This window comes from Engystomops pustulosus, chromosome 1 (genome assembly GCF_040894005.1).
Source record: "Engystomops pustulosus chromosome 1, aEngPut4.maternal, whole genome shotgun sequence".
NCBI classification, from domain to species: domain Eukaryota; kingdom Metazoa; phylum Chordata; class Amphibia; order Anura; family Leptodactylidae; genus Engystomops; species Engystomops pustulosus.
In genome coordinates, this window is record NC_092411.1 from 149332337 (window position 1) to 149359919 (window position 27583).

The window sequence follows — 27583 nt, forward strand, 5'->3', positions numbered from 1 at the left end:
ACCCATACACGCCCCTTTACCTCATATCCCAGCGCACGCTGAACTACACTACCCACAATTCCACATCCCTTTCAGTTACTTCCTGGTCAAACATGTCTGCATCTTGTGTCAAGTATTGAAATAAGTGAGAAGATCGGGACTGTAGCGGCTGCCTAGAGGTGAGCTCGGCGGAAAGAAATGGCAGCGGGAGATCGGGAGAGTTTTGTCTATGAGCACTACACTACTAATAATAGCAGCAGCTTTAGCTTAGTGTATACGGAGCCGGGCAGGTTTAAACTGATGTGGAACTACAAGTCACAGGAATCATGAAGCCATCGGCTTTTTAGATCTTCCGCTGGTATAGGGAGTGCTTAGTGTTGCCTAAATATATAGTGATACGTTTTTTATAGGGTTGCCTCAGTTTTTCAGGCTATGATATTTACACTTACACTGGTTGATCAAAATTAGCAAACATTTCCTCAATGTCTAGTTCTCCGTGTAGTCCTATGTGACTAGATCTTAACATGAGTAAAATAGTAGTATCGTAGTATTGTATGCTTATTTAATAAATTATATATATTCTAAGGCGTACATGTGCCATGAGGGTGCGTCCACACTTTCAGTTTTTCAGATGCGGTTTTTGATTTCCAAACCAGGAGTGGAGTGAAAAAAAGAAGAGGAGCAGCATCTCTCAATTAGATACAACATACTCAACATACTGCTACAAATTGGGGTCATACACAGCTGATATAGAGACTCCATATATGGACAGATGGTGATATTACCCTGATGACATGATTCCTGCTCTGCCACTAACCCTACACATCTTTGAAAAGGATTCCCTGTCTGATGTCTTCTCTGCAGACCGATACAAGGAATCTGTGGAAGTCATTCAGTACCGCAAATAACAGAAACCGGGTATTGAACCGTTATGGCTTTGAAAGTATTGCACAAGTACTGAGACATCGTGCAACCCTACTTATATGTCCAAATTGCCAAAAAATAAAGATTGTTTATCCATTAAAAAGTTCCAATGCAATTTCTGCTCTGAATAGCGCTGCTTCCCTTGGATGCCTTGCTGTATGCCCATATAACTGGTTACCACCACATATGGTTATACTCGGGAGAGATTGGGTATCAAACTTTGATTGATTAATGTGTACATATTTAGCCAAAAAAAATGACAATTTTAAAATTGCACCTGATTTAGTTTTAACCCCTGTAAAACAATTAAAGGGTTAACAAACTAAAGTTGAGGGGTGTAGTTTTTATAATGGAGCAATTTATGGGGTTTTACTTTTATTCAGGCCTCTTAAAAGTGCCTTGAAAGAGGTTCCTTAATAGCATGATTTTGTGTTTTTTATGAAAATGTGAAAAATCGCACCTAAAGTTCAAAGTAACATCCTACAAAAATGAGGATGCATAAAAAACTATGTCCACATAAAGCAGACATTCGGTAAATGTTAGTTTTCAATTTTTCAAAATTTTCAACTAACATGAAGTACAAAGCGTCATGAGAAAAAAAAACCTTCAAAATCACTTATATGTTAAAGCGTTCCAAAGTTATAACCACTTATAGTGACACAGGGCAGATTTGACAAAATGGGCCGTGTCGGAAAGGTGAAAAGGTCAAAATCACATAAAAAATCACATAAGTGTAAGTAATCACAGCAGGTTCTATATCACCACCTGGATACTGCTGTAGTCATTAGGATAATATATCTTCAATGAAACATCTCTATACTAAGCTAATGTCAGACAAGCCCAATGGCCTGGATATGCATAAATAGAGCAGTGTCTTACCCATGGTAGTTGAACGGTGTGGCTATTGGACACCCTAACAACGTTTCGTCCACACTTCTTCTCTCAATTATATGTTCTTGCCCATTATGATCCACATCTGCTTTTGGCTTCAAAAACTGCATCTGAAAAACTGAACAGCCACAAGGCAGGAGGAGCGCTGCTCACCCTCCCCTCTTCATAGCGAGCTAAGTGAATGCAAATCAAGGCAGGTATAGGACCTGCTATTTTCCATGTGGAGTGGCCGCATGGCTTAGACACAGTGCGGTGAAACAGTGTTCTCACCACACGGTGTCCGTGCCTAATACACATGGCAGCCATTAACTAGCTGCTCTCTTTGTGCCGTGAATAAAGCTTTAAAGAACAAAATAAATATGTAAATGAGATAATTGTAAAAGAACACCTGATCAAAATTAGAGAACATCTGCTGGTTATTGGAGATAATCTGGCTCCTGGTGCTAATTTCCTTAATCATCTAACAAACCTTATTTAAATGGCCGCCTCACTTTTCAGTTTCCACTCACTTTTCAAAAATGGTGTGATGTTCCAGAGTGACTAAAACCCTCCAACGACAGGTGTCCAGATGAAGACCAATGGGGTGACACTGTCAGCAATAGCACGATAAGTTGATCATTCCAAGTCTGTGATTTCTAGAATATTGCATCTTAACAACATCACAAACTCATCCAGACATAGGAGAAATGGACCACAGTTCATTTTAGTGAATTAAAGGACATCTACCACCAGATTACTGGTGGTAGACTGTCCCAATTAGCTTGCTCATTACCTGTAGGGGATGCAGGCAGTGTTATCTGTAAGTTATAAGGCTTCTGGATTGCAGAGAAAAGAACTTTTGTAAGAATGTGTAAATGAACCTGAGACGCCTATGTCAACTGAGCGCCTACAACTAATTATGCATGCCCAACCACTCTTCACAGACAGCCAGCTGTCGGCAATTCTCGCGATTACCAAGAACTTCAGACTGCTGGCTGTCTGTGAAGAGTGGATGGGGCAGGGGGCCTGCATAATTGGTTTAGGTTTAGCTCAGGTGACGTAAGCCTGAGCGCCGCAGGTTCTTTTACATATTATTACAAAGTTCTATTCTTACAAGATGGGAAAAGACTAAACCTAAAGTATGTAAAGAAGTCTGTGAAAGATAATGGAGGAAGTGTCCTGCTTTGGGAATTATTTTCTGCAGCAGTAGTTAGATCTCTCGTACAATTACATGGCAGAGCGAATGAAAGTGTCTTATTGGAACCTTCTTCAACAACTTGTGTTTTTTTCCTTGTGTTCTTCAATCAAACAGCCAGCAATTTTCATGCAGGACAATGTACCCGTCACACAGCAAAATGGGTAAAGCAGTTCCTTGAAAAATAAAACATTGAAACAAATAAATGGCCAACCCAGACTCCTGATCTAAACCCAGTAGAAAACCTATGGAACATCCTTAGTGACGAAGTTATGGCCAAGAAACAGCCACAAAACTCTGGTAGACACTGGAAGAAAATCACACCAGAGCAGTGTGAGAGACAAGTATTGTTCTGTGGCCACATATGTGCTGAAGGAAAAGGCCTGTGCGCTTCCTACCTACTGTTGACTGTTGTAACCTTCTGAACATATACCGTATATACTCGTGTATAAGCCAAGTTTTTCAGCACAAAAAATGTGCTGAAAAACCTCACCTTGGCTTATAGACAAATCAATGAAAAAAATAAACTCACATACTCGCCCTCCAGCACCCTGATGCTTGTTGCGGCTCCTCTGCGGTCTTCTTTCTGCTCCATTAGTTGGCAGAGACACTTTCTTGTGATCTGCAGGCTAGCGCAACACTATGACGAGGAGCCGCGACGAGGATCGGGGTGCCGATGGGTGAGTATGTAAGTTTGGGGTTTTTTTATGTGCTGTGTGGGCTGGCTGTAAACTACATCAGCTTGAGAAAGCGCCGCAGCGCGGGAAACAGCCCCGTTGCCGAGGCTTGCTTGAAAACCTCCCTGTATGCTTGTTAATAAAGGACGACTTTCCCATTCTTGGAACTAGTGAGTGCCGTTACCACCTTCTTCCTAGTTTACTGTACTCATGATTAAACGAGCACCACCAGGAGGTCCTATTTGGTCTCATTAGTCCCAGCATGTAATCCAAGTGTGTGGTTGAAGCCTGATCCGACACAGCGAAGATAGTGCCCGTCAACTACACTGGCTGTATACTACTGGGGGCGGGCAGGCTGGCTGCATACTACTACAGGGGCTGGCTGGCTGTATACTGGGAGACGGTGACCAATGCATTTCCCACCCTCGGCTTATACTCGAGTCAATAGGTTTTCCCAGTTTTGGTTGGTAAAATTAGGGGTCTCGGCTTCTACCCGGGTCTGCTTATACTCAACTAAATGCGGTAGTTAAATTGTTTCTCTGTGCTACAGTCTTTGTTGTTCTCTAACTATGATCATCACATATTTTACAAAAAAATTCTTCAACTTTTGATTAATGGAGATTTCTGAAAACATTATTTACATTTATTTCTAATAAAAAAATCAAGCGTGCATATATTCTTTTCTAATTTTGATCTTTAGTATGTATATTACAATAATGGTAGGATGCATAGCTATACAAAATTATTCTGTCATAATGTTATTCAATATATGCATCAAAGTGTCAGTATATGTTGTAGATAATGCACTTCTCTTGCATTTTAGCATTAATATCCCATTAGCTTGATCTCGGTTTTTGGCTGAATACATTACAAAGCTGGATAGCCCTACAGAAGAAACATGCAACATGGATACCTCAGAGCCAACAGAAGACGGCGAAAGAACGCTGGAACAGAGACCTCGTACACGATCTAACCCAGAAGGTGCTGAAGATAGGGGAGCCCCCCCACAGCCTATAGTAGGAAGCCGAAGTGAGGGAGAGGGCGAAGCAGCACAAGTGGAAGAACCTCCCCAAGCAGTCATGGCTCCCCCAAGTTGTGTCCTTCCTCCACCTGTGGAATTTCAAGTCAAAACTCCAAGGGTGAATTGCCCAGAAAAAGTGGTGGGTATAATGGCAACTATATATATTAAATTAACTCATTGAGAACCAGGACATGTCTGTTTTTTTTTGTTTTTTAATATACGGCTCGTATTTTGTGGAACAAATTGACCTTCTTAGTGATGGTATTTCATATTCCAAGTTCTGGGAAGCTGGAAAAAAAATTCCAAAAGGCAGGGAAATTGTAGTGGGAAAAAAACTATGTGCCCCATTTTCTTGTGTACACATGTACTTTTGGGTCAGCACAATCACTGGGAGAGCGCATTTATAAAAGTTTTATAATGTTTTATAAACATTATAAAACTTAAAAAAAAAAAATTTTTTTTAAATCAAACAAAAATAATTCACTTCATTTTGCCCTATTCTGCTTATTATCAATAATTTCTGACTAGCTTCTATGCTTCTTTGTTTATTTTTAAACCCTAATCACTCCCACCATAATTAATATATTGCAGTATTTGGCAGATATGCTGGTTATCGGTAATGGTCTTTCACAGACAAAGCCTTTACAGATCTGTCTGAATGGCTGGCCCTGGAGTTTTAAAGAGACTCCTGGCTATCATGGTGACAGCTCATTGCCACCCTGGATGGTGGCGTCTAAGGTTTGAAATGCTGCTAACAGTTTTGCCAAAGGCATTTAAATGGTTAACACCGGTGCTCTGTGTGAGCACCAATCTTGGATGTCAGCGCTGGCATAATGCAGCAAATACCCACCTTGCATGGAGAGGCCCGTGTGCCCTTTTCATACATCCTTTAGGGCAGTGATGGCGAACCTTTTGAAGACAGAGTGCCCAAACTACAACCAAAATCCACTTATTTTCCCGTGAAGTGCCAACATGGCATTTTAAACAGTAACTTTTTGACACCTGTTCTTCCACATCTTTCAATTGTATCGCCCCCTGAGGCAACAAATACGATTGAAAGAAGGAAGGCAAATTCAGACTCTCATTGTAGCTTCCCTCCAGGGTCTCTCTGTAGAGGGAGAATGGTTGGTCCAGCAGGATGACCTCCAAAGACATTGCAGTTCTGTCAACACCTTCTCACTTTTCCCGCAGTTCCTAACAGCCAATGAAGTGTTGCTTTAAAATGGCGCTGAGAGCAGCATCTCTTAAGTTGGGTTTTGGTCCTATTTGGTGAACTCTGTCCTGGGGTGTTGGTCTAAGTGCCCACAGAAATGGCACCAGTGCCATGGGTTCGCCACCATTGCTTTAGGGCATTATGATGTACAAGTAAGTCATAATGGGATCAATTACAGGCAGTCCCCAGGTTACGTACAAGATAGGGTCTGTAGGTTTGTTCTTAAGTTGAGTTTGTATGTAAGTCGGATCTGTATACTTTATTATTGTAACCCCAGTCAAACTTTTTTGGGACTCTGTGACAATTGGATTTTAAAAATGTCTGGTTGTCAAAAGAATCAGAATAAACAATAAATCTTTATTGCAGACACCTTTGATAACTGTTATAACTGTTAATTGTAGCCTAGGACTAAAGTACAGCAAATTACCAAAATCCAGAGGTCCGTTTGTAACTAGGGGTCGTATGTAAGTCAGGTGTTCTTAAGTAGGGGACCGCCTGTATATTTTTTATGGTTCAATAACGTTCATCACTCACACACCTAGACAAAAACGCCACCATTTTTACTTGTAGTTACTCTACTATGGCCCAGATCTTTTAAAGCCTTTTCAACAGTTTTTTGTCTGACTTGAACTGAAAAGAATGTGCAAACTGCTTGCACATTTATTTAAGAAGAGTATGTGACACATTTGTATCACGGCTGCACTATGCCTGACGCCACATAAAATTCTCCACATAAAGGGCAGTACCAGTGCACGGTTGGAGTTTGCGAGACAATTATCAGGCGGTGTCAGATAGAAATGTGTGTTACACCCCATCTTAAAGGTGCTCCAAAAAAAAGTTGGTGCATTCTGTCGAAGCAGTACAGGGCACCCCCTGTACTGCTTCGACAGAATGCACCAACTTTTTTTGAAGACCATGTGACACATTTCATGAATCTATGCACACAAATCACAGTTAGAGACAAGCTCCGTGTGTTCAGCACTTGTACTTTTTAGATTTTCGGACAGATCATCATACCACCAAAATATATATGTAAAAGTGGTGTTTTGGGGATTTTTGTTTTTCACTGTGTTTCAGCATTTTTGTCATCTTCCAAAAGCACCTGATGAGATGTGCATATTTTTTCAGTGCTTCCAAGCTAATACTGTTTGTCTTTCTTGAAATTACATTAGATCATCTGCTTGGATTTGTCTGAAGAAATGTCCTCTCAGAAACTTGAATCATTCAATGGGTATGTTGCCTATAATAGTTTGTTTCTATGAGGGTTTGTGTGTGGAAACCCCCACTCACAGGGTACACTCACAATTTACAACTTAAATCCCACCCAACTATCCAAGATGGCATATGTACGCTAAATCTATTTCTTAGCGCTCTCAACTCCCACACAAGTTGCCACCACCCACAATTTATTTATACTAAGAAGGCCGTGAGCTCCTCATTCGCACAGACAACTCATACTGGTAAATCACACAGAACATGCAATAACTAAATATGCTATTCGATAAGAAACGTAATGTAAATCTTTTCAGAAACCCTCTAAGACCAAGTTTTAAAATTAAAAATACAAAAAGTACTGTGCGTACATACAATATAAACTTGTCCGGTAAAAAGGATATAAAACAATATACATACGACATATACAAACAGTTCTAAAAATAAAACCGGATTTAAAAAAAATGAAATAACCTTACTATGGAATAGTTGGAATTATTCGACTGGGACGATTCGGGCAGCCTTTCAGTAAAGATGGATTTTTTCCAGGGGTCTCCTAAGAAAATAGACATGTCCAGCCCATTTCCCAGGATGAACTTACAAACCTAGACATACCAAACACCACTATGATGTATTTAGCCACATGCCCAATATCTATTCTTTGGGCTCTCTAACCCCAAAATCCTTGGCGGTTGATACCCAAAAGGTATCTAAGGATCATAGTTTTATTGACAAGGAATCTATGAATTGTGACAAGGCTGGCGTTGAAGCATAGCTTTGCAATAATCTTGAGCAGTTATTTTAAGGGTGATGGCATATGAAGAGATACCGCCGCATCTACATACGATGACATTTATGGGCATGGGAAGCACAGAGGGGAGCAGGATGAGCATTTGACCTGTTGTTCAATGTGGTAAATGAAACTTGGGGAAGTAATTTATGAGGGGATATGGACTACAATCCAAAAAAAGAAATTTACTTTGGATGATTGACTTTTTTTTTTTTTTATTTGTGTACTGTATTCCTTTTTCCCCAGAGCCAAAACAAATGCTCTCAATTCTTCACAAAAAATGATTGAGATGTTTGTCCGCACAAAGCACAAGATTGACAAGCGACATGAATTTGCACTTGTGGTAGCAAATAATGAAGCGATGTGGGTAAGTGAAAGCAAGTAAGACTACCATTTGACAAAATAAAAGTGTACTTCAACTTTCAACAGATTTTTCATAGCCGAGTAATCCAGTGTGTGTACATGAGGAAGAAAACATTGAACTTCAAGCTTCATTTTGTAGTAGCTCCTCCCTCTGCAGTGTGTCTCTGAATCTACAGTCCCCTTTGAGCTGCGGGGAGGAGGCTGTTATCCTATGTCTGTATCTAATATTTGCAGTATATCTACCTATTGCCCCCATTAATTAATTATTTATATATTTGTACTTGGGGCATCTGTGATATTTAGTGTCCCTTCTGCATATGTCACTGTGATGTGCTATTTTAACATGTTTCTAATGCATTTGTCTTAGTGTGTGTTTTGTGTCTACCTGGTTGTCATATCAGCATTAGCAATCTTTGAATAAAAATTAGCATGTTTGTTTATAAATAGGGGATGTGCACTCCCCTTCTTTTTGTTTTGTGTCTTTTCTTGTTCAGTTTTTGGAGGAGGAAAGTCAAATTTATTGGTGATCGAAGCACTGTGCTCTAATAAGATTTTTTTTAACCCCTTCATGTCTTGAGGGTTTTTTTTTTGCATTTTTTGCTCCCCACCTTCAATAAGCTATACCATTTCATTTGTTTTCATGTACAGCTCTGTATGAAGGCTTATATTGTTGCTTAACAAATTTTACTTCTCGGTGACATTATTTATTATTCCATCCCATGTACTGGGAAGCTGGAAAAAAATTCCAAATGTGGTGGAATTGGCAAAAAAACCCCGCATTTTCAGCACTTTTTTGTGGGCTCGGGACGGTCACGGTGATACCAAATTTTATATAGGTTTAATTGTGTTTTAATAGATTTTCAAGAATGTAAAAAATGTGTATGAAAAAAAAATCTCAGCGATCTCCGTCAGCTCCGTGCACTGAGCAAGTTAAATAGGGCCTTACTTTAGTTTGTGGGAAAACCCCATTAATAAATATGGTGCCCAGCAGGTATTGTAGGACAGTTCATTGCTGCAAATTGAGTCAAAATTCTGTCACATGCACTTCATCCAACATGAACAATCATTAAATATGAAAGGTGTGGGTTATCAACTATATTTCTGAATTCTCTTTACTGTGCTGTAATGATATTGTACTGACTGATAAGGGTGGTGGCACACGTGCCGTTTTGGCTGCGTTTGCAAACGCAGACCAAGCCGCACCCACCGGGGCTGGCCACGGCTCAATCGCATCAGCGTTTCTATGGAAGCGCCTGTGAACGGGAACGAGCCGCCGGTGTTTGCAAACGCAGCCAAAACGGCATGTGTGCCGCCACCCTAAGGAGTAATTTCTATGGAACAGGTCGTGGTAGTGTATGCTTTCTTAATATAATTTTTTCTCTTTTTTTAAAATCCAAAATTTTTTCTTCAGCATTTAATGGCATGGAAAAAATTAATGTATTTAGCATATAGACTTGATTTCATCAGTATTCCATTTTTTGATAACCCATTCCTTTTCATGAGAATTCTTCTTTTATTCCAGGAAGGTTCCTCCTGAAAAATCTGCAAGGATTTAAGGGGTTTTCCCACAAAGACAAGTTGGGCCTTATCTATGGGATAGGGCTTAACTTGCTGATCTATGGGGTCTCTGTGCTGGTGCACGGCGTCGTATGACGTGAAAAGATAGGACTATTTTTTCACGGGGTATGGAGCGGTACGGTGCCGCACGTGTGCAGCACCCGTTGTGTGCCGTGCGCCCATTGCCGTCTTTGGGGGACGTATATCGGCCGTATATATGTCCCCCATACGGCAGTCTGAATATAGCCTTAGTCATGCGTTTTCACCACCCTTACAGGTCACAGGTCGCATCTAAAAAGCGTGCGTTTCAAACACATTGCACCAGCTAGAGAGAAATTTGTCTAATTAAACAGCTGTTAACACTTGCATTTACCTTGTGCCCTTCATTTTGGTTGCACAATCCTTAGGCTGTGTTTACACGTTGCGTTTTGTCTGCATTTAACGCATGCGTTTTCAGCTGAAGAGGAGATTTGCCTAATCACGTTGTTGTCAACTTTGCGTTTACAAAACACATGCGTTAATGTGATGTTAACGCATGCTTTAACATTTTGTTAACACTTTGTTAATGTATATGTTGGCATTGCATTAACGCTTGCATTTTGTAAACGCAATGTTAACAACTATGTAATTTAGCAAATCTCCTCTTCAGCTGTTTGACAATGCACATGTTAAATCCAAACAAAATGCTATGTGTGAATGCAGTCTTAGGGTCAGGAAAGGGGGTGGGGCTATGCACTCTGCTCTTCCATTTCTGCTCAGTGATGACAGATACATCATGTCTGCTCTGTCCTGGCTACACTCTGCTCTTGTGTTCCCACATAAGCTGCATACAACTGTATTTGTAATGTTAGTTTTACAACCTCTCCTCCATACATCAGTAACTGCTGGTGGAATACAGAAGAGCACAAAACCAGACTAAAACACCAGTGTTGGTGTTTTGATGGGGAATTTTTTTTTGCGTAATGTAGTAACTATACACAACCCCATAGAGAAAAAAAGGATTAAAAATTTGTGGTTGGTAACACATTTCCTTGTACTTTATAACTGGTATTTCTAATAGTATTTACCATTTTCTGCTACTAAGTTTCTAAAATGTTGATATTTTTTAGCTCTCTGGATTTACTTCAGATCCCCGTGAAGTATGTAGTTGCCTGTATGATCTGGAGACCAATGTCTGCGAGTCCTTCAGTATCCTTTTACATTTGCGGCTTAATGTTCTTCTGTGGCTAAAAGCATACACCATCTTTAAACAAATTTTGAATAAATTGTTAGTACATTGTTAGTGCATACGAGTAAGAGCACTTTATTCAGCCATTTTATGACTTGTCTATTTATTTTATGAAGTTGTCCATTTTGCAGGCCTTACTTTCCTTTGTCTGAGGGTGGAAAACTAGCAGTTTGCATTTACCAGTGTCCACCATGCAAATGGTGTACCTTTTTAATTCATTTTCCTTAATTTTCTCTAACTTCTTTGTACAGACCTTGAAGGCCTTTTCAACTTGATGTAAGTTCATAGTATCATAATAAATTATGTTGAATAAAAATGCAAACCATTAATCCTACAGTGTTGATCTAGTGCACGGGTGCCAGAGGTGGAATTTAGAGCCTTCCCTGTGGGCACTAGTGATGTGTCGTTCTTGAGTCGGCTCCCTGCAGTGAGCTGATGAATCCCTTAACCCCGTCCCTTATTGGGTAACAACGCCCCCTTTAACCAGATTAAAAGTGGTATGGAGAGGTGTGACTGGCTGGACTGAGGCTCCCTATTACAGATTTAGTAGGGAGCCGTTCAGGAGCTAGAAGAGCTGGCTCTATTTAGTGAGCCAAGCCTAATGATCCAGCTCACTAAGAAGAGCCAGACTTCCCATCACGTGGGAATGCACAGCTTGATGCCCTAACAGAGTTTGCCAGATAGGTCTCAAGGCGTCCTTCTGCTGTCCAGACAGCCCAGGATGTGCTCAGCGCAATTTTAAATATATACATCCTGGGTTGCCTGGGACTGCAGAACGAGTAGAGCTACAGAGAGGGTAAGATTATCTTTGGAGCTCCTGGCTGGGGAATCGTTATCTAGATTCCTCCTCCTGTTTTCAACTGTACTGTTGTGCAGAGAAGTGAAAGGGAACAATAACTAGCTGTCAACCCCTTTCCATGCCAAGGATGTATTTCCTATCTCCTGACAACGTGGCATCTGTGTAGCCAAGGATGTATGAGATGCATCCTGTCTTCAGGACTATAAATTCGGACCTGTGGCACCTAAAATCTCACTGCTCTTTCAATGAATTTAAGATTGTGTTTCTAGATACCATGGAACCGGAGACATTCACTTTTAAAGGAAACTTGCCGCCACAGAACCACACTGTAAACCCCCGACTGTACCTTCTAGATGACTGTAATTGTAGTTTCATGGTTACTTTAGTGATTTCTGTTCGTTGCAGCTTCGTCCCTAAAAAACACTTTTATTCAACCTGGTTTGCAGTCAAGGAGGTGAGAAAACAGCCAAGTTCTGTCCCGTCCCCTCACACCTACTGTACCCGGTAAACCCACCCCTCCACATGTCCTTTGACGCTGCTCCCTGTACATGTCACAGTGTTTGTGTTTGAAAACGGTGCGGATGTGCGCATCAGAACATGGCCAGCTAGCTCTAGCACACACCCAGCAGCACACACACTACTGGAGCATGCGCTGTGCAAGCTCTGGAAACAGCTGGGGACAAGCCGCACACTGTGCCTCAAGCACGAGCGCTTTGACATGAACAGGGTCAGTTGTGAGGGGACAGGAGAGAGCTTGACTGGTTTCTCGCTTCCTTGATTACATCCATGAGAGAAACCAGGTCGAATAAAAGTGTTTTTTGGGCCATAGCTGCATTGTACAAAATACACAAAGAAACCATTAAAATACATTTGCAGTTATCTAGAAGGTACTGTTAGGGGTTTGTAGTGTGGTTCTTTGGTGACAAGTTCTCTTTTAAAGTGAGAATTTCTTGTGCAATTTATATATATATATTAAATCACTCCTGACTGCGCTTTACTAGTTGATATTTTTGGTTCCTTGGCACCTAGATTTGATAGATTTTTGGCACAAAGTTAGATTCATATGAAAGAGGAGATTCTCCACTGAAGTCCCCCTCACCAACATGCACGGATGAGCTGTTGGCCTCACAGATAAATATTGAGTTTATATGTTGTTAAATGATAAATAATGTTCATGTTATTAAAGGGGTTATCCAAGATTAATAAGTAAATTAGGGACCGGCTGGGGCAGGCTTTAAAAAATAAATAAATAAACGTCTTCTCAACTCGCTGCTGGGATATGGTCATCGATTGGAGTGGCCGTGTCGGCCAGAAGTTCCCCAAGCCAAGATTCCAGAGCCCACGGGCCACCAGCTATTTAATGCCGCCGGCAGCGATTGACCGGTTAACTCAACCGTGTTACCGGTAAGTGTTTTGCAATATACAGCAAACACTTAGCAGCTATGGAGAAGGCTCAGCCAGTGAACCCTCTCCAAGTACCCACAGCCGACACGTGACGTCCAGATACGTCACGCATTGGTAAGAGGTTAAATACCTTAGACTGGAGTGTTCCTTAAGGATGCAGGGTTTTTTCGTTTGTTTTTCACTCTCCACCTTAATCCATAACTTTTACATTTTTTCTGTGTACAGAGCTATGCAAGCGCTTATGTGGTGCATAACAAATTGTACTTCTAAGTGATGTTTTTTATTATTCTGTTGAGTTCTTCCCTTGTTAATAATTGCCCTCTAATTGTTAATAAAATCCCGCCGCAGCCCTTTTTCATTTTTGCATTTTCATTTTTCACTCCCCACATTCAAAAATCTGTAACTTTTTTATTTTTCCATGTACAGAGCTGTGTGATGGCTTATTTTCTGCGTAACAAATTACACTTCAAAATGGTGGTATTTAATATTCCATGCCGTGTACTGGGAAGCGGGAAAAAATTCCAAATGCAGTGAAATTGGTAAAAAAAACACATTTGTTCCGTATTCTTGTGGGCTTGGATTTTACGGAATTTACTGTGCGCCCCAAATGACATGTCTACTTTATTCTTTGGGTCGGTACGATTACGGGGATACCAAATTTGTATAGGTTTTATGTTTTCATACATTTAAAAAAATTAAAACCTCCTGTACAAAATTTTTTGGGGGGATTTTGCCATCTTCTGGCTCTAATAACTTTTTCATACTTTGGTGTACTGAGCTGTGGGTGGTGCCGTTTTTTGCGGATTTTGATGACGTTTACAATGTTATCATTTTCCACTTCGTCCCCCATGACGGCCCACCTGGATGCCCCTTGACCTCTGTAGGGACAGGAAGAAGAGAGGTTAAATTCCCCTCCCCGCATCCTCCCGCCAGTGTTCTTCCTGTCCCTACCGAGGCAGGTCATAGAGAGGTGCCCTCTCTCCTCCAGGTGGGGGGGGGACGAAGAATTACTCACGGGTATGCCGTCCACGGCGAAATCCCGGCGGCCCCGGCTCTCGGTCGATCCTGGTCCTCCCTGTAGCCGTCCGGGGGTCCGTTGACAGGGCCGCCGCGCCGCAAATTCCGATTGCACGCGCGCGCGGCTGAAGAAAACTACACTTCCCAGCAGCCCGTAGTCTGATGACGACTTCCGGCCGCGACCGGAAGTGATCGGGGAAACCGCGCAGCATTACTGGGAGCCGTGGGACGCGGACCGGCAGCCGCTTCAAAGGGGGATGGGCTCCCCATTAAGGTATTTAAAGCAGGTAGATCACTATGATCTGAGGTCTAGTTGTTCAAGTGACTACGGCTCCAGTATCTGCATCTAAATCTTCCGCTGTCTACTATGACTGACGAAGTTAACCCAATCTTCCTGCACCCTCCAGTATCCGTAAGTGGGCTAATCGCAGGGGATATTGCCACTATGTATGCAATGTTGTGGGTTATTAGTCTCCCATATTTGCCTTTTAGGAAAAAGACCTGGGGTCTAAGGGGAAAGGCAAGGAGGAGAAGGGGGATAAGGCTAGCAGGCCTGAAAGACCCGAGAAATCGGATAAAACCAGGACCAGAAAATGTAACATGTGTAACCATTCTATGCCAGATTCATATAAGAAACCAATCTGTAAAGTATGTATTGATAACTTCATGCGAGAGGAGAAATCATCCTTCCTAGACGAGCTCAAAGGGTTCATAGAGGAGAAGGTGGTCTCATCTATTGCCGCTGCTACATCTAGGGCTCCCCCGTGTAAAAAGCCCAGATTGGAACTGGGGTCGTCACCATCCGGAGCAGGAAGTGATTCAGAGACTCCTTCTTGTTCTGTAATAGAAACGGAAGACTCCTTAAATCCCCAAGAGTTTGTAAAATCTACTGAATCCAGACATCTTTTTCCCAATAGATGAATTGGATGAATTATTGAAGGCCATCAGACAGACATTAGAAATTGAGGATGTGGTCGTACCCCAATCTAAAGAAGATGAGCTATTTGGTGGGTTAAAAGCAAAGCGCCAGAGGGTGTTTCCCTTAAATGACACCCTCAAAGAGTTAGTGTATGAGGAATGGAAGGAACCAGAGAAGAGGATCCTTATATCAAAAAACTTTAGGAAGAGATTGGTCTTTGAGCCTGAAGACTCTAAGCTATGGGATTCCTGTCCCAAAGTGGATGTGCAGGTTACTAAAATAGTAAGGAAGACAGACCTGCCGTTTGAAGACGCAGCGCAGCTTAGAGACCCCATGGACAGGAAATCTGACTCTCTGCTGAAAAAAGCTTGGGAAACATACATGTGGGGTCTGAAATCAAATTTAACGGCCACCTCAGTCGCGAGAAATCTCCTGTATTGGCTAAATGAGCTCGAATCTCATATTAAAGAAGGAACTCCCAGAACTACAATTTTGGAAAATTTCCCTCTATTAAAATCAGCAACGTCCTTCTTAGCAGACGCGGCAGCCGAAGGTGTACGGTTCTCTTCAAAAGAAGGAGCCCTGACAAATGCTTCAAGAAGGGCGCTGTGGCTGAAGCAGTGGAGTGGGGATATCCGCTCAAAAACAAAGCTATGTGGTCTTCCCTTTTCAGGTGAATTCGTCTTTGGCCCTGAACTTGACACCATCTTGGAAAGGGCATCAGATAAGAGAAAGGGTTTCCCGGAGAATAAGCCAATACCCAGGAAGCAGCCCTTTCGGGACTTTAAGAGCCAAAGAGAAGAATACAAAGATAAAGGGAAAAGGGGTCGCTGGAGCTACCCGAAAGGAGGGAAAGGTAAAGGGTTTCTCTTTTCAACATCATCCGATCCCAACAGAAACAAGAAACAGTGACGCCATAGTAGGAGGAAGATTATTGAAGTTCAGAGAGGAATGGTTAAAAATCACCTCAAATCCTTGGGTTCTAGACATCCTTTCTCAAGGATACAAGATAGACTTCAAGAAGCTTCCTCCTACCAGTTACCTACCACCCCCTCCCCATACATCAGAAATGTCCCACTATCTAATCTGGCAAGAAATATCATCTTTACTGTCTTCTGGAGTTATTACCCAGGTTCCTCAGGAACAAGAAAAGCAAGGATTTTATTCTTCTCTTTTTCTTGTAAAGAAGCCGAACGGATCGAACAGGCTGATAATCAACCTGAAACGACTCAACGACTTCATCGTCTACAACAAGTTCAGGATGGAGTCGGTAAGGTCTGCCACTCACATTATCCACAAAAATGCTGTAATGTGCACTATAGACCTAAAGGACGCATATTATCACGTCCCCATTCACCCGTCTTCACAAAAGTTCCTAAGGTTCTCTGTCCTTTCTCCAGGGGGTTCCACGTTACATTTTCAATTTCGTGCACTCCCCTTTGGCATATCTTCAGCCCCAGAACCTTCACCAAGGTGATGATAGAGGTGGTGGCGTTCCTAAGACAGCAGGACATACTGATTGTTCCATATCTAGACGACCTGCTGGTTATTGGACAAAACAAACAGAACCTGATTTCTTCCAGAAACATCACAATAGGAACTTTAGAAAAACTAGGCTGGATCATAAATTACCCAAAATCAGATTTATCACCAGCCACAGTAAAGAAATTCCTGGGAGTAAATTTAAACTCATGCTTACAAATGTCATTCCTTCCACAGGAAAAGGGGGCTCATATCAAGGAGGAGTTAAGAAGGTTCCGGAGAAGGTCTCTTATCTCCATCAGGGGCGCTATGAAGGTCCTAGGACTATTAACAGCATGCATCCCCTCAGTGGCCTGGTGCCAAGCCCATACTCGAGCTCTCCAGAAATGGGTTCTAAGATCCTGGAACAGGAGTTCGAAGGGACTGGACAAAAAGGTATCAATCCCCGCATCAGTCAAGGAAGATCTCAAGTGGTGGCTGATGGACACAAATCTAGACAGGGGAATCTTCTGGAGGAACAGTCCGTATATCACCATACAGACAGACGCCAGCAAGAGCGGTTGGGGAGCAGTGCTTCCTCAAAAGTTATCGCAGGGCTCCTGGACAGAGGAGATCTCCAGAAGGTCGTCCAACTATCGAGAACTAAGGGCAGTATGGGAAGTGCTCAGCTCAAACACTGCCCAATTGGCAGGACATCATGTGTTGATACTGTCCGACAACACCACGACAGTATCATACCTGAAGAGGCAAGGGGGAACCAGATCCCCATTACTGATGTTCTTAACAAGGCAAATATTTTTGTGGGCAGAGGACCATGTCCTATCAATCTCGGCTACCCATCTAAAGGGAACAGAGAACACCAGGGCGGATTTCCTCAGCCGAAGGAAAATACTTCCCAACGAGTGGTGCATAAAAGAGGAGATATTCCAGTACCTATCCTCTCTTTGGGGAGAACCTCAAATAGACTTGTTTGCGACAAAAAGAAACTCCAAGTGTCGACACTTTTTTTCCTTAGAAAAAGGGGAGACAAGAGATCGTCTGGATGCATTCTCCCACCCTTGGAACACCACTCTCGCCTACGCCTTCCCCCCTATTCCCCTGATCGCCAGAGTATTGGAGAAAATTTATCTAGAGAAGACACAGACCATATTTGTGTGCCCAAATTGGCCCAAAAAGAGCTGGTACCCGATTCTGAAGCGGATGTCCACTCAGGACCCAGTCATGCTACCAGTGTCAGAAGATCTCCTGGTACAGGGTCCAATATCCCATCCAGATCCAGGAAGACTCCAGTTATCAGCATGGATCCTGAATCGGACTATATGAAGTCCCAAGGACTATCCTCTGCTGTTATAAACACCCTGAAGGCAAGTAGAAAACCTGTAACTTTTGCCATTTATCACAAGATTTGGAAAAAGTTTTGTTCTTTCTGTGCAGATAATCCACCATGTCAATCTAACCCCAATATTTTGCAGGTTCTTAACTTCCTTCAAAAGGGTTTGGAGTTGGGACTTTCCACAAGTACTCTAAAGGTCCAGGTATCAGCCCTAAGTGCGTTCTTCGATCAACCCCTCATCGAGCACAGGTGGGTGAAAAGATTCATTCTAGCAGCCTCTAGATTAAAACCCCAGGTCCTTAAAAGGACTTCTTCATGGGATCTTTCTCTGGTCTTAAATGCTTTAATTAAGGAGCCTTTTGAACCAATTTCTTCTGCTAGTGTAAAAAACCTGACACTAAAAACAGTTTTCCTGGTAGCAATCACCTCAGCACGGAGATTAGGTGAACTCCAGGCAATTTCTATCAAGGAACCCTATATGAGGGTTCTTGATGATAGAATTATTCTCACACTGGACCCAAATTTCATCCCAAAGGTGGTCTCGGAGTTCCATAGAGGTCAAGAGATCATATTACCTTCCTTCTGCAAGAATCCGTCCTCAGAAAGAGAACACGAATGGCACACTCTAGATGTAAGGCGTTCTGTCGTTAGATACTTGGAAATAACTGAATCCTGGCGAGTTGATTCTAACCTATTTCTCCAATTCCAGGGGAAAAATAAGGGGAGGAAGGCGTCCAAGGCAACCATCGCTAGATGGCTAAGGATGGCGATATCTTCTTGTTACGACATCCAAGAGATTCCAGTACCATCAGGAATAAGGGCACATTCCACAAGAGCCGTATCCACCTCCTGGGCAGAGAAAAGAGGGGCCTCCTTAGAACAGATCTGCAAAGCAGCAACTTGGACTTCCTCTTCTACCTTCTCTAAACACTATAGACTTGACTTGCCCTCCTCGAAGGATCTGTCCTTCGGGAGAAAAGTGCTTCAAGCAGTGATCCCTCCCTAAAAGACTACTCATATTGTAAGTCTCCAGGTGGGCCGTCATGGGGGACGAAGTGGAAAGAATGAATTAGTTACTCACCGGTAATTCCATTTCCATTAGTCCACCATGACGGCCTATAGTTTCCCTCCCTTGCTTGTTATAGGTTATGTGGTATTCACAATGATGAAACTGTATGTGATGAAAACATATAAATAAATCATTGTTGCATCTTCCTCAGTGTGGTTATTTTGAAGTCACTGGCGGGAGGATGCGGGGAGGGGAATTTAACCTCTCTTCTTCCTGTCCCTACAGAGGTCAAGGGGCATCCAGGTGGGCCGTCATGGTGGACTAATGGAAATGGAATTACCGGTGAGTAACTAATTCATTCTTTTAGGACTGTACGACCTTTTGATCACTTTTTATAAACGCAGTGAAAAACCGTTATCATATTTTGATAGATCGGGCATTTTCGGACGCGTCAATACCTAATGTGTTTATGATTTTTACTGTTTATTTATATCAGTTCTAGGGAAAGGGGGGTGATTTGAATTTTTAGGTTTTTTTATTATAATTTTTTTTTTAATTTTTACTATTTTTCGGACTCCCTAGGCCTAGGGTACTTTAACCCTAGGGTGTCTGTACGATCCTATCATATACTGCCATACTACAGTATATGTGTATTTTACTACTCATGTGCTGATAGCACATTGTAATGAATGGGTTAATCCGAAGTAGCTTTGGGTCTTCGTGAGACCCGAAGCTACCATGGCGACGGATCGCCGCTCCCCAATGACGTCACGGGGGGCGTGCCTGCACCTTTGCCGGCAGCGATCTGCAGGAAAACACCCGCGAGCGGTGCCGGCACCGATCGCGGGTGTTACCGGTAAGACTTTGCTGCAATATGCAGCAAAGACTTACCGGCTATGGAGAGGGCTCGGCCCGCGAACCCTATCCATGCACCGGGACTGGACATGTGACGTACTATTACGCCACATGTCGGTAAGGGGTTAAAGATATCACATCAAGACAGAAGTATGGTATAATATCTCAATCTCTGTGGAGAACTAATGCCATGCAAGGCTAGGCAGATGTGAGATGCTTTATTTGCGTCACAAAGGATTATACAGGAACTTTCAGTGGGGCAGGACCAGAAGTAATGTCCATAGTTCATTGGTTAGTAAATTATTACATTGGGATCGCAGAAACATAGGCTTAGTTTTTCCTGGACTAGATAGTATTTGTAAATCAATGATGGCATCTGTAAACATTGGCTGGAAAAAAAGCTAAATGTGGTGAAAATGTGCAAAAAAATTGCATGTGCGTCATTTTCTTGTGGGCTCAGTTTTTATGACTTTCACTTTGCGCCCCCACACCTCTGCTTTATTCTTTGGTTGGCTACGATCACAGTGATACCAAATTTATTTAAGTTTTATGGGGTTTTAAATTTTCAAAAATGAAACGAATTTGTACGAAAAAAAAACTTGTTTTGCCATCTTCTGACGGTAATAACTTTTTCATACTTTGGTGTACGAAGCTGTTTGAGTTGTTTTTTGCGAAAGTAGGTGACGTTTTCATTGCCACCATTTTGAGGACTGTGCAGCCGTTTGATCACTTTCTATTAAAAAAATGTTATGTTACCTAACATGTGTATGCTTTTTACTGTTTATTATGTATATATCAGTTCTAAGGAAAAGGAGGTACTTTAACCCTAGATGGTCTAATCATTCCTACCATACTCTGCAAAACTACTGTATTGCACTACATGGCATTTTTACACAGTATTCATTACAATGAGCCACTGGCTCCTGGTGCTTTTTTATGGGTGACAGGTTCTCTTTAACACTGAAGCACTTACAATGAGGAGCAAAGACCACTTATTCTCCATTGTTTACATACAAAATAGTCGTAACTGAAGGGTAGGCACTGTGCTTATTGGGTACTGTGTGGGGGCACTGTTACTCTTGGGTATTGTTAGTGCACTGTTGCTCCTGGCTGCTGTTTGAGTGTACTGCGTCTGTATTGACTGCTTCAGGTGCACCTTTACTATATAAGCTGAAATGGTGGTGCCATTTATATACTGGCTACTGTGGGTGCAATGTGATTGTAATGGCTACTTTGGGTTCTTGTACTGTTAAAAACACCCAAGAATTCCTAAGAGGAAAACATTGAACTATTATGAATTGACCTTATAGGGGCCCTGACCTAAATTTTATTGAGCTTCTTTGGAAGTAGCTGAAACTTGCCATCTGGAGGAGTGGGCCAAAATACCTGTTTTTAGCGGTGCAGAAGTCTCATTGACAGTTAGAGAAACCGTTTGATTGCAGTGATTGCCTCAAAATATTAAAGGAAACCTACCACTTCTGACGGTAGGTATGAGATACAAACACCGGGCACCAGCTCAGGGTGAGCTGGTGCCGGTGCTTAGTCTCGTTAGTGTTAAAACCGCGGTATCGCGGTTTTAACACTTTTGAAACTTTCTAGCAGAAACTGCTTCGGCGCTGCGCGCGATCGTGCGCGCGCAACGCCTGCGGCGTTTCCAATGTAGGCGCGCGCACGATCGTGTGCACGAAGCGCCGAAGCAGTTTCTGCTAGAAAGTTTCAAAAGTGTTAAAACCGCGATACCGCGGTTTTAACACTAACGAGACTAAGCACCGGCACCAGCTCACCCTGAGCTGGTGCCCGGTGTTTGTATCTCATACCTACCGTCAGAAGTGGTAGGTTTCCTTTAAGTTAAAGGGAACCTGTCACCAGGGACCTCATTTTCAGTAAAGGCAAGTTAAAGAACACCATCACACCAGCAGTGCAAATATGCCTTTCTGCCTTTCTAAGCATTTACATTACAATATAATTATGTGTTATAACTAATATTGGACCCTAACAAACTCCTCTGTTAAGTCACCAGGGCTCGCTCTGGTTTGGATGCATTTCAAAACACAGCATGTAACTTGTCTGTGTTACTCACTCCTCAGCTCTTGGCCCCCACCTTTGTGCTCCTGTAGAGCTCTTCCCTCCTGCTCTTTCACAGAGTTCACAGGTTGGTGAGCTGACATCAGTGGTGGTGGGAGAAGCTGTACAGGAGCACAAAGATGGGGGCCAAGAGCTGAGCAGGCTGCAGCACAGACAAGTCACATGTTGTTTTTTGAAATGCAGCCAAAGCCCAACCCGTAGGACTACACAGAGGATTCTGTCAGGGTGCAAGGTAAGTTATAACACACAATTATATTCTAATGCAAATGCTTAGAGAAGGCAGAAATGCATATTTGCACTGCAGGTGTGATGGGCTCCTACAACCTGTCTTTAGTGAAAATGAGGTCCCTGGAGACAGGTTCACTTTAAGGGAACCATCATTTCTCTTCAGGCCTTTTTCAATAGTGTTGTTTTTGTTTTTTTTTGGTTGAAAAGCAATGTCTTCCTCTCAGATTCAAGTTATTTCTGTGACCGTTGTGGGTTTTTCTTTTATTAAAGGGTGTTGTCCAAGACCTGCAAAAAATTATATGTGGCCTATATTGGACTGCTTAAAAAAAAATAAACATTTACTCACCGCCGCAGTCTCTTTCTGTGTCCCACGTGCCATCTCTCCTGGCCATGTCCCTGTTTGTTTACTGCTTTGCTGAGTTCGGCTGCCATCCAAGGTGGCCGGCCACCCCCACCCGTCCCCATATCTCACCGCTGTATCATGCTGGTGAGCACGGACAGAAGTAGCGGCGCTGTGGGGCACCCTGCAGCAGCATCCTGGCCACAGATTATTTTTGAGGTCTGTCTACTCCTTTAAACGAGGGGTACCAACAATTTTGTCCACTTGTGTATATACATACACACTTGGCTGGGCAAAACAGTCTATTTCTATTGAATGGAAGAGGGCAGCAGCTTGTCTACCACAGACAAAAAAGATGATCTTCCAACCAATACATATTTCCAGCAACATTTTCTGTTGAAATATGATTGGCTGGTAGAAACTGAAATTTGTTAGTTTGGCCATTACATGTCTAATGTGTATGTATTGCTTGTAGGTTGAAGGCCTCCATTACATTCTGTATGTTGATGAATGAGTCTGTTTTTATATTGCAGTCAACAGAGAACAGAATTCCCAGTCACAGATAATGTACAGACTATTCCTCCTCCTTACGTTGTGAGGATAATCTTGATCTACAGTCGGCCAGCTTCTCAGCCTTCACTTACTCTGACAGAAACCATGAAGGTAAATACCTATGCAACGTTCCAAAACTTTCCAAATATTTAGTGCTTGTGCAATACATCACAGCCTTGATTCTTGTTTTTCTACAGAAAATGCTGCAGTGTCCTTACTTTTTCTTTGATGTGGTTTATATCCATAATGGATCTGAAGAGGAAGATGTGAGCTGGAAGGTATGTGTGTGGTTCATAACTGCAACATGGGAAGCCTTGTTGTTGCCTCCACCCAGGAACCCAGCAAACAAAGGCCACCCTACAGGTTGTCTGCGTCATATCATTTTGTGTGAGACTGCAGAAGATAGAACTCGTGTCATTTGCATGCGCCATGCCACCAGTCCATGAAGTACGACAAAGCCATAACAGTCTGAACACCTTATGTATGACCAGGCATCTGTAAAGTAAACGTGAGCTGCAAACACCTAAGGCACCCTCTGCCGCTTCAGTTGGCCCAGTTTGTACCACCGCCTGCCAAGTCACAAGGCCACCTGTCTCCCCTTAAAGGGAGGATGTGGTGCTACTAGCAGCACCACCATCACCAAGCCTGTCCACACCATCAATTCAGCTTTCTTTTCCTAAAAAAAATGGAGAGAAGTGTAATGCGCAAGAATAAGAGCATTTCCAAATCGCAGGGTTTGGAAATGCTTTCATTAAGGCTGGTGGAGATGGACAGCTTTAAAGAAAAACTATCAAATTTAAGCATGATAAATAATAACAATAATCAGGGAACCAGAGACACTTACTTATAGATCTAGGCACTGTGACTGTGGTAAACTTCTTATATTTGCTATCCTTTGCCTCCTTCCTTCTAAAATCAACTGTTAAAATTATGCTAATGATACATGTTGTAGATTTACAGGCTGTAACAATGAGCAAAACATGTCTTGCCCAACCCCCTCCCTTTCTCTCTCTTTGCTTGTGTAATCTAGCAGCAGCAGGAAGTGCAGATGGAAGGGAGACTACTCTGCTCATTGTAACAGCCTGTGAAGCTGCAACACTTAGGGGCTCTGGTAATGCCCACTAGAACCCTTGAGGCTCATTATCATATTCTTAAAAATTCATTTTAGAAGGAAAGTGTCCATGGATAACAAATAAAAGAAGATGGTCATAGTTCCAGGAGTAAGTGTACCTGGTTTATCATGCTTCATGGTAAATTTCCCTTAAAGATCTGAAGGTGGCTGTCCCACAGTATGAAAATCCCTGCCACCACTACTTTTCCTGGCAGGCCATGCCCTCCTTGCACCAAAGTTTGGACAATATCAGATGTGCACTGCACAATGCCATTAGACCCTAGGTGCACTTCACAACTGACACATAGAAGAGTAAGCATAGGCAGGGGCGCTACATCTCCTTAACTGCCCACTGGGTTAATGTAGTTGTGGCTGGTAGCGTGGCACCAAGCAGTTTGGCTACATTCTGCCCCAACCTACGATTGCCAACATCACACCTTGCCTCCAGTTGCTGCCTCCTCTTACTCCGCTTCCACCTCTCATGCTTCATTCAGTCAGTGCAGCGTCTGCACCACCATTTAACAACAGCAGGCCGTGCTGAAACTCCTTTGGGCAAAAGACCACACACCACCTGGGACTAGGATCCAGGAGCAGACAGACGAGTGGTTGTGGCTTCTGAATCTCAAACCCGGCAAGGTGGTGTGCGTCAAAGGCCGGAACCTTGTAGAAGCTTTGGACCGAGCCAGGTTGATGTCTGACCTTTACTTTGTGTATGTGCTGAAGCTGGTGGTTCCTAGACAAATGCACAGAGCTCCTGCTCGGAGTTTGTGCTGTGTGTTCACTGCTGCTCACCTATTTGCACTGCAGAGGAACTTTGACCTGCTCACCCACCGAAGCGGGTGATATACCAACTAGGTGGCATTCTACTTTACACATGCTGGTAAGGGTATGTCAGCAGCAGAAGGCAGTTGTTCAGTGCTGCACTGCATCCATTATGCCACCAATATGGTCAGTGCTGCATCACCATCATTCACCTGCTTCAAAAAGCTCTTCTGGCCATGACTGAGGATGTATGGGTGGCAAAGGAGGAAGAAGATGAGGAACAGGTGTCCTGCCAGTCTGCACATGGTTTTCAGAGAGGGTTGCTTGACCAGTGGTCAGGTTCTGCACTGTCCAGCCAGGGTACACTCTTTGGAAGAGGGGGAGGAGGAGTTTTTCTCAAAGCTGGGTGACACACAGAGCAGCTCACAGGCATGAATGGATTGTGGCTGGGGAGATGCAGAGGAATAGGAGCCGCCTCCCCCAGCTTGTCCATGCCTCTAGGCAGCTAGGCCAACATGAGCCAGTGCCTATGCAGGGACACCTGAGTTGCCTGGATAATCACCAGTTCGATTACTGTGTGGCCACCCTTCTGGATCCATGTTAGAAGGGTAGCGTAGCATCCAGAACACCATTCGTAGAGCTTGAGACAAAAATGAGGGATTACAAGCACTACTGTTGGAGTTCCCATCTGACATTGAGTGCTCAGATGCAGCATGAGGAGGAGGAAGTCTCCAATGCAACTGATATACCAGCAGGCCACAGGAGGGATATTGAGCATGGCCAAATTGTGGAACGGCATGTTCAATTTTCCTCAACCTACAATATCATCAGATATGGCACTAATGGAACCAGACTGAGACCTGCATGGTGGAATATCTGTCAACATGTTTCCTGGTACTCAATGATGGGTCCTCCCCGTTCAATCTATAAGTTGGAAAATTGGAGGTGTGGCCAGAGCTTGCCCTCTGCCTTGCAGGTGCTGTCCTGCCTTGTGGCAAGTGTGCTGTCAAATCGTGTTTTCAGCACCACTTGAATTTAAACTTGAAATGATCAAATTCTGCAGTACCTTTTCTTCCCTTTGCATTTCTTACCGCTATGAGAATAATTGGGTCTGAACAAACAGAGCCCCTTTAACCACATAACCACTGTATCTTCATTGCGTAATAAACATACAATGCGCATGCACCAGTGCTTCCAAGAACTTGGTGACGTCACCAGCTGGTGGGGGCAGAAGCTTCAAGCGCACAAGGCGTGTGCATTATTATGCTAGTGACCAAGCACCCTGTATCAGGGGCCCAGGAGTGTAGTGTATAAATCGTTTTTATTTATTTTTATTTACGAAACTGCGGTTTTCTGTGGGTTATCAAGACCACCTCCAGCATCCGCTTACCTAACCCTGTGTAAAGGTATGTTTAGGTCAGAATGACCATTTTGAAATGGTAGATTTCCTTTAAGGCTCAAGGGGTGAGAAAGACCGGCGGGTTGAAACGTTCGTTGAGGAATTTCTGCCGACCAGGTAACTATGATTACAGGCTTTCGGTTCACAGCCATCTATATTGCATACTTCCATGCATTGTACTAGTCACTTGCCCATGGTATTAGTGGTACTGCTGTCAACCGTTTGGGCACACACAATGCTGTAATTCACCTTTGATTTTGTTATCAGCATGCCCCGTACTGTTTATCACTTACCTCCTGTATATCAAATGTCCTGGTCTATGTAAACTTCTGCCTCTCCTGTAGCCATCCTTTTATTTATACATGTTTTTAAAAATACACATTGTAATTAATAAAGTCTATATTTTCACCTTCTCAAAACCCAATTTTAGTTTTCATTTTATTCCTCCATTTTTTCTGTTGTTTAATATATATTTATGTTTTACTTTGGTAAAAAGGGAGAAAGTTGGCTTATGAAAACCAAAAAAAAACTAAGTATAACTAATTAGATATCATAGTTGACTTCATACACTATTCAGGATATCAAAATTAAGTGAATTATACGTTTGTTATATTTTATCATGGGGGGGAAGTGTACCTACTTTTCTGCCACAATCATAACTTCTTTTAAATTTAAAAATCTAATCTGCACATTTTTTCTTTGACAGGATGTGTTTGGCTTTTTTAGCAGTTTGGATACTAAATGCACAAGTTATAAATATGAAGTGTCAATAACCGGTCCTGCTCTGGAGCTGCACAACTGTATGGCCAGGCTGCTGGCACACCCCCTTCAGCGCCCTTTTCAGAGCCATGCCTCCTACAGCCTTCTAGATGAAGAAGAGGAGATTGCAGAGGGGGAAGTGACTGTCTAAAACACAATGATTTGTAGTGCATGTTCGAATTTTAGTGCACATTATAAAGTAGTTAATTAAAATAACTTCCACCTTAGTACATCTGTATATTTTGTTTTGGTTGACATTCAAGTACAGTCATTGACTTGTTTGGAATGTTGTGGTCTGTTTGTGTGAAAAAGTAGTGTATGCTGCATCCATTTGGGTATTCTCATTTATTTCCCATTTATTTCCCATCTTATTATTTTATTTGCTGACCATACTGGTAGTTATAATTGCGAGGGCCCCACAGTTCAATCATTTCAATTGTCATATATACATATTGTTTATATACTTGTTTTATATATATATATTTAGCTGCTTTTGTGTA

General features: G+C 42.6%; 2 protein-coding genes across 3 annotated transcripts in view; one reads left to right on the plus strand and one right to left on the minus strand.

Moving 5' to 3' along the window:
- USHBP1 (USH1 protein network component harmonin binding protein 1) overlaps positions 1 to 1799 on the minus strand; it is a 49775-nt gene extending 47976 nt beyond the window's left edge. Inside the window, exon 1 of the mRNA XM_072110324.1 lies at positions 1783 to 1799. The gene's annotated coding sequence lies outside the window, so the exon portion shown is untranslated. The remainder of the gene's footprint in view (positions 1 to 1782) is intronic.
- On the plus strand, positions 1 to 27310 carry BABAM1 (BRISC and BRCA1 A complex member 1). Of its 2 annotated transcripts, XM_072110376.1 has the most exons (9): positions 1 to 158; positions 4469 to 4805; positions 7052 to 7110; positions 8128 to 8248; positions 10911 to 10989; positions 11281 to 11305; positions 23034 to 23163; positions 23250 to 23330; positions 27031 to 27310. In XM_072110376.1, the coding sequence occupies exons 2-9, from the start codon at positions 4551 to 4553 to the stop codon at positions 27232 to 27234; spliced, it is 954 nt and encodes a 317-aa protein (XP_071966477.1). In that variant the 5' UTR covers positions 1 to 158; positions 4469 to 4550; the 3' UTR covers positions 27235 to 27310. The 2 variants fall into 2 exon arrangements, with proteins under 2 accessions (XP_071966477.1, XP_071966486.1); XM_072110385.1 differs by lacking the exons at positions 7052 to 7110; positions 8128 to 8248.
- The last annotated feature ends 273 nt before the right edge of the window (positions 27311 to 27583 follow it).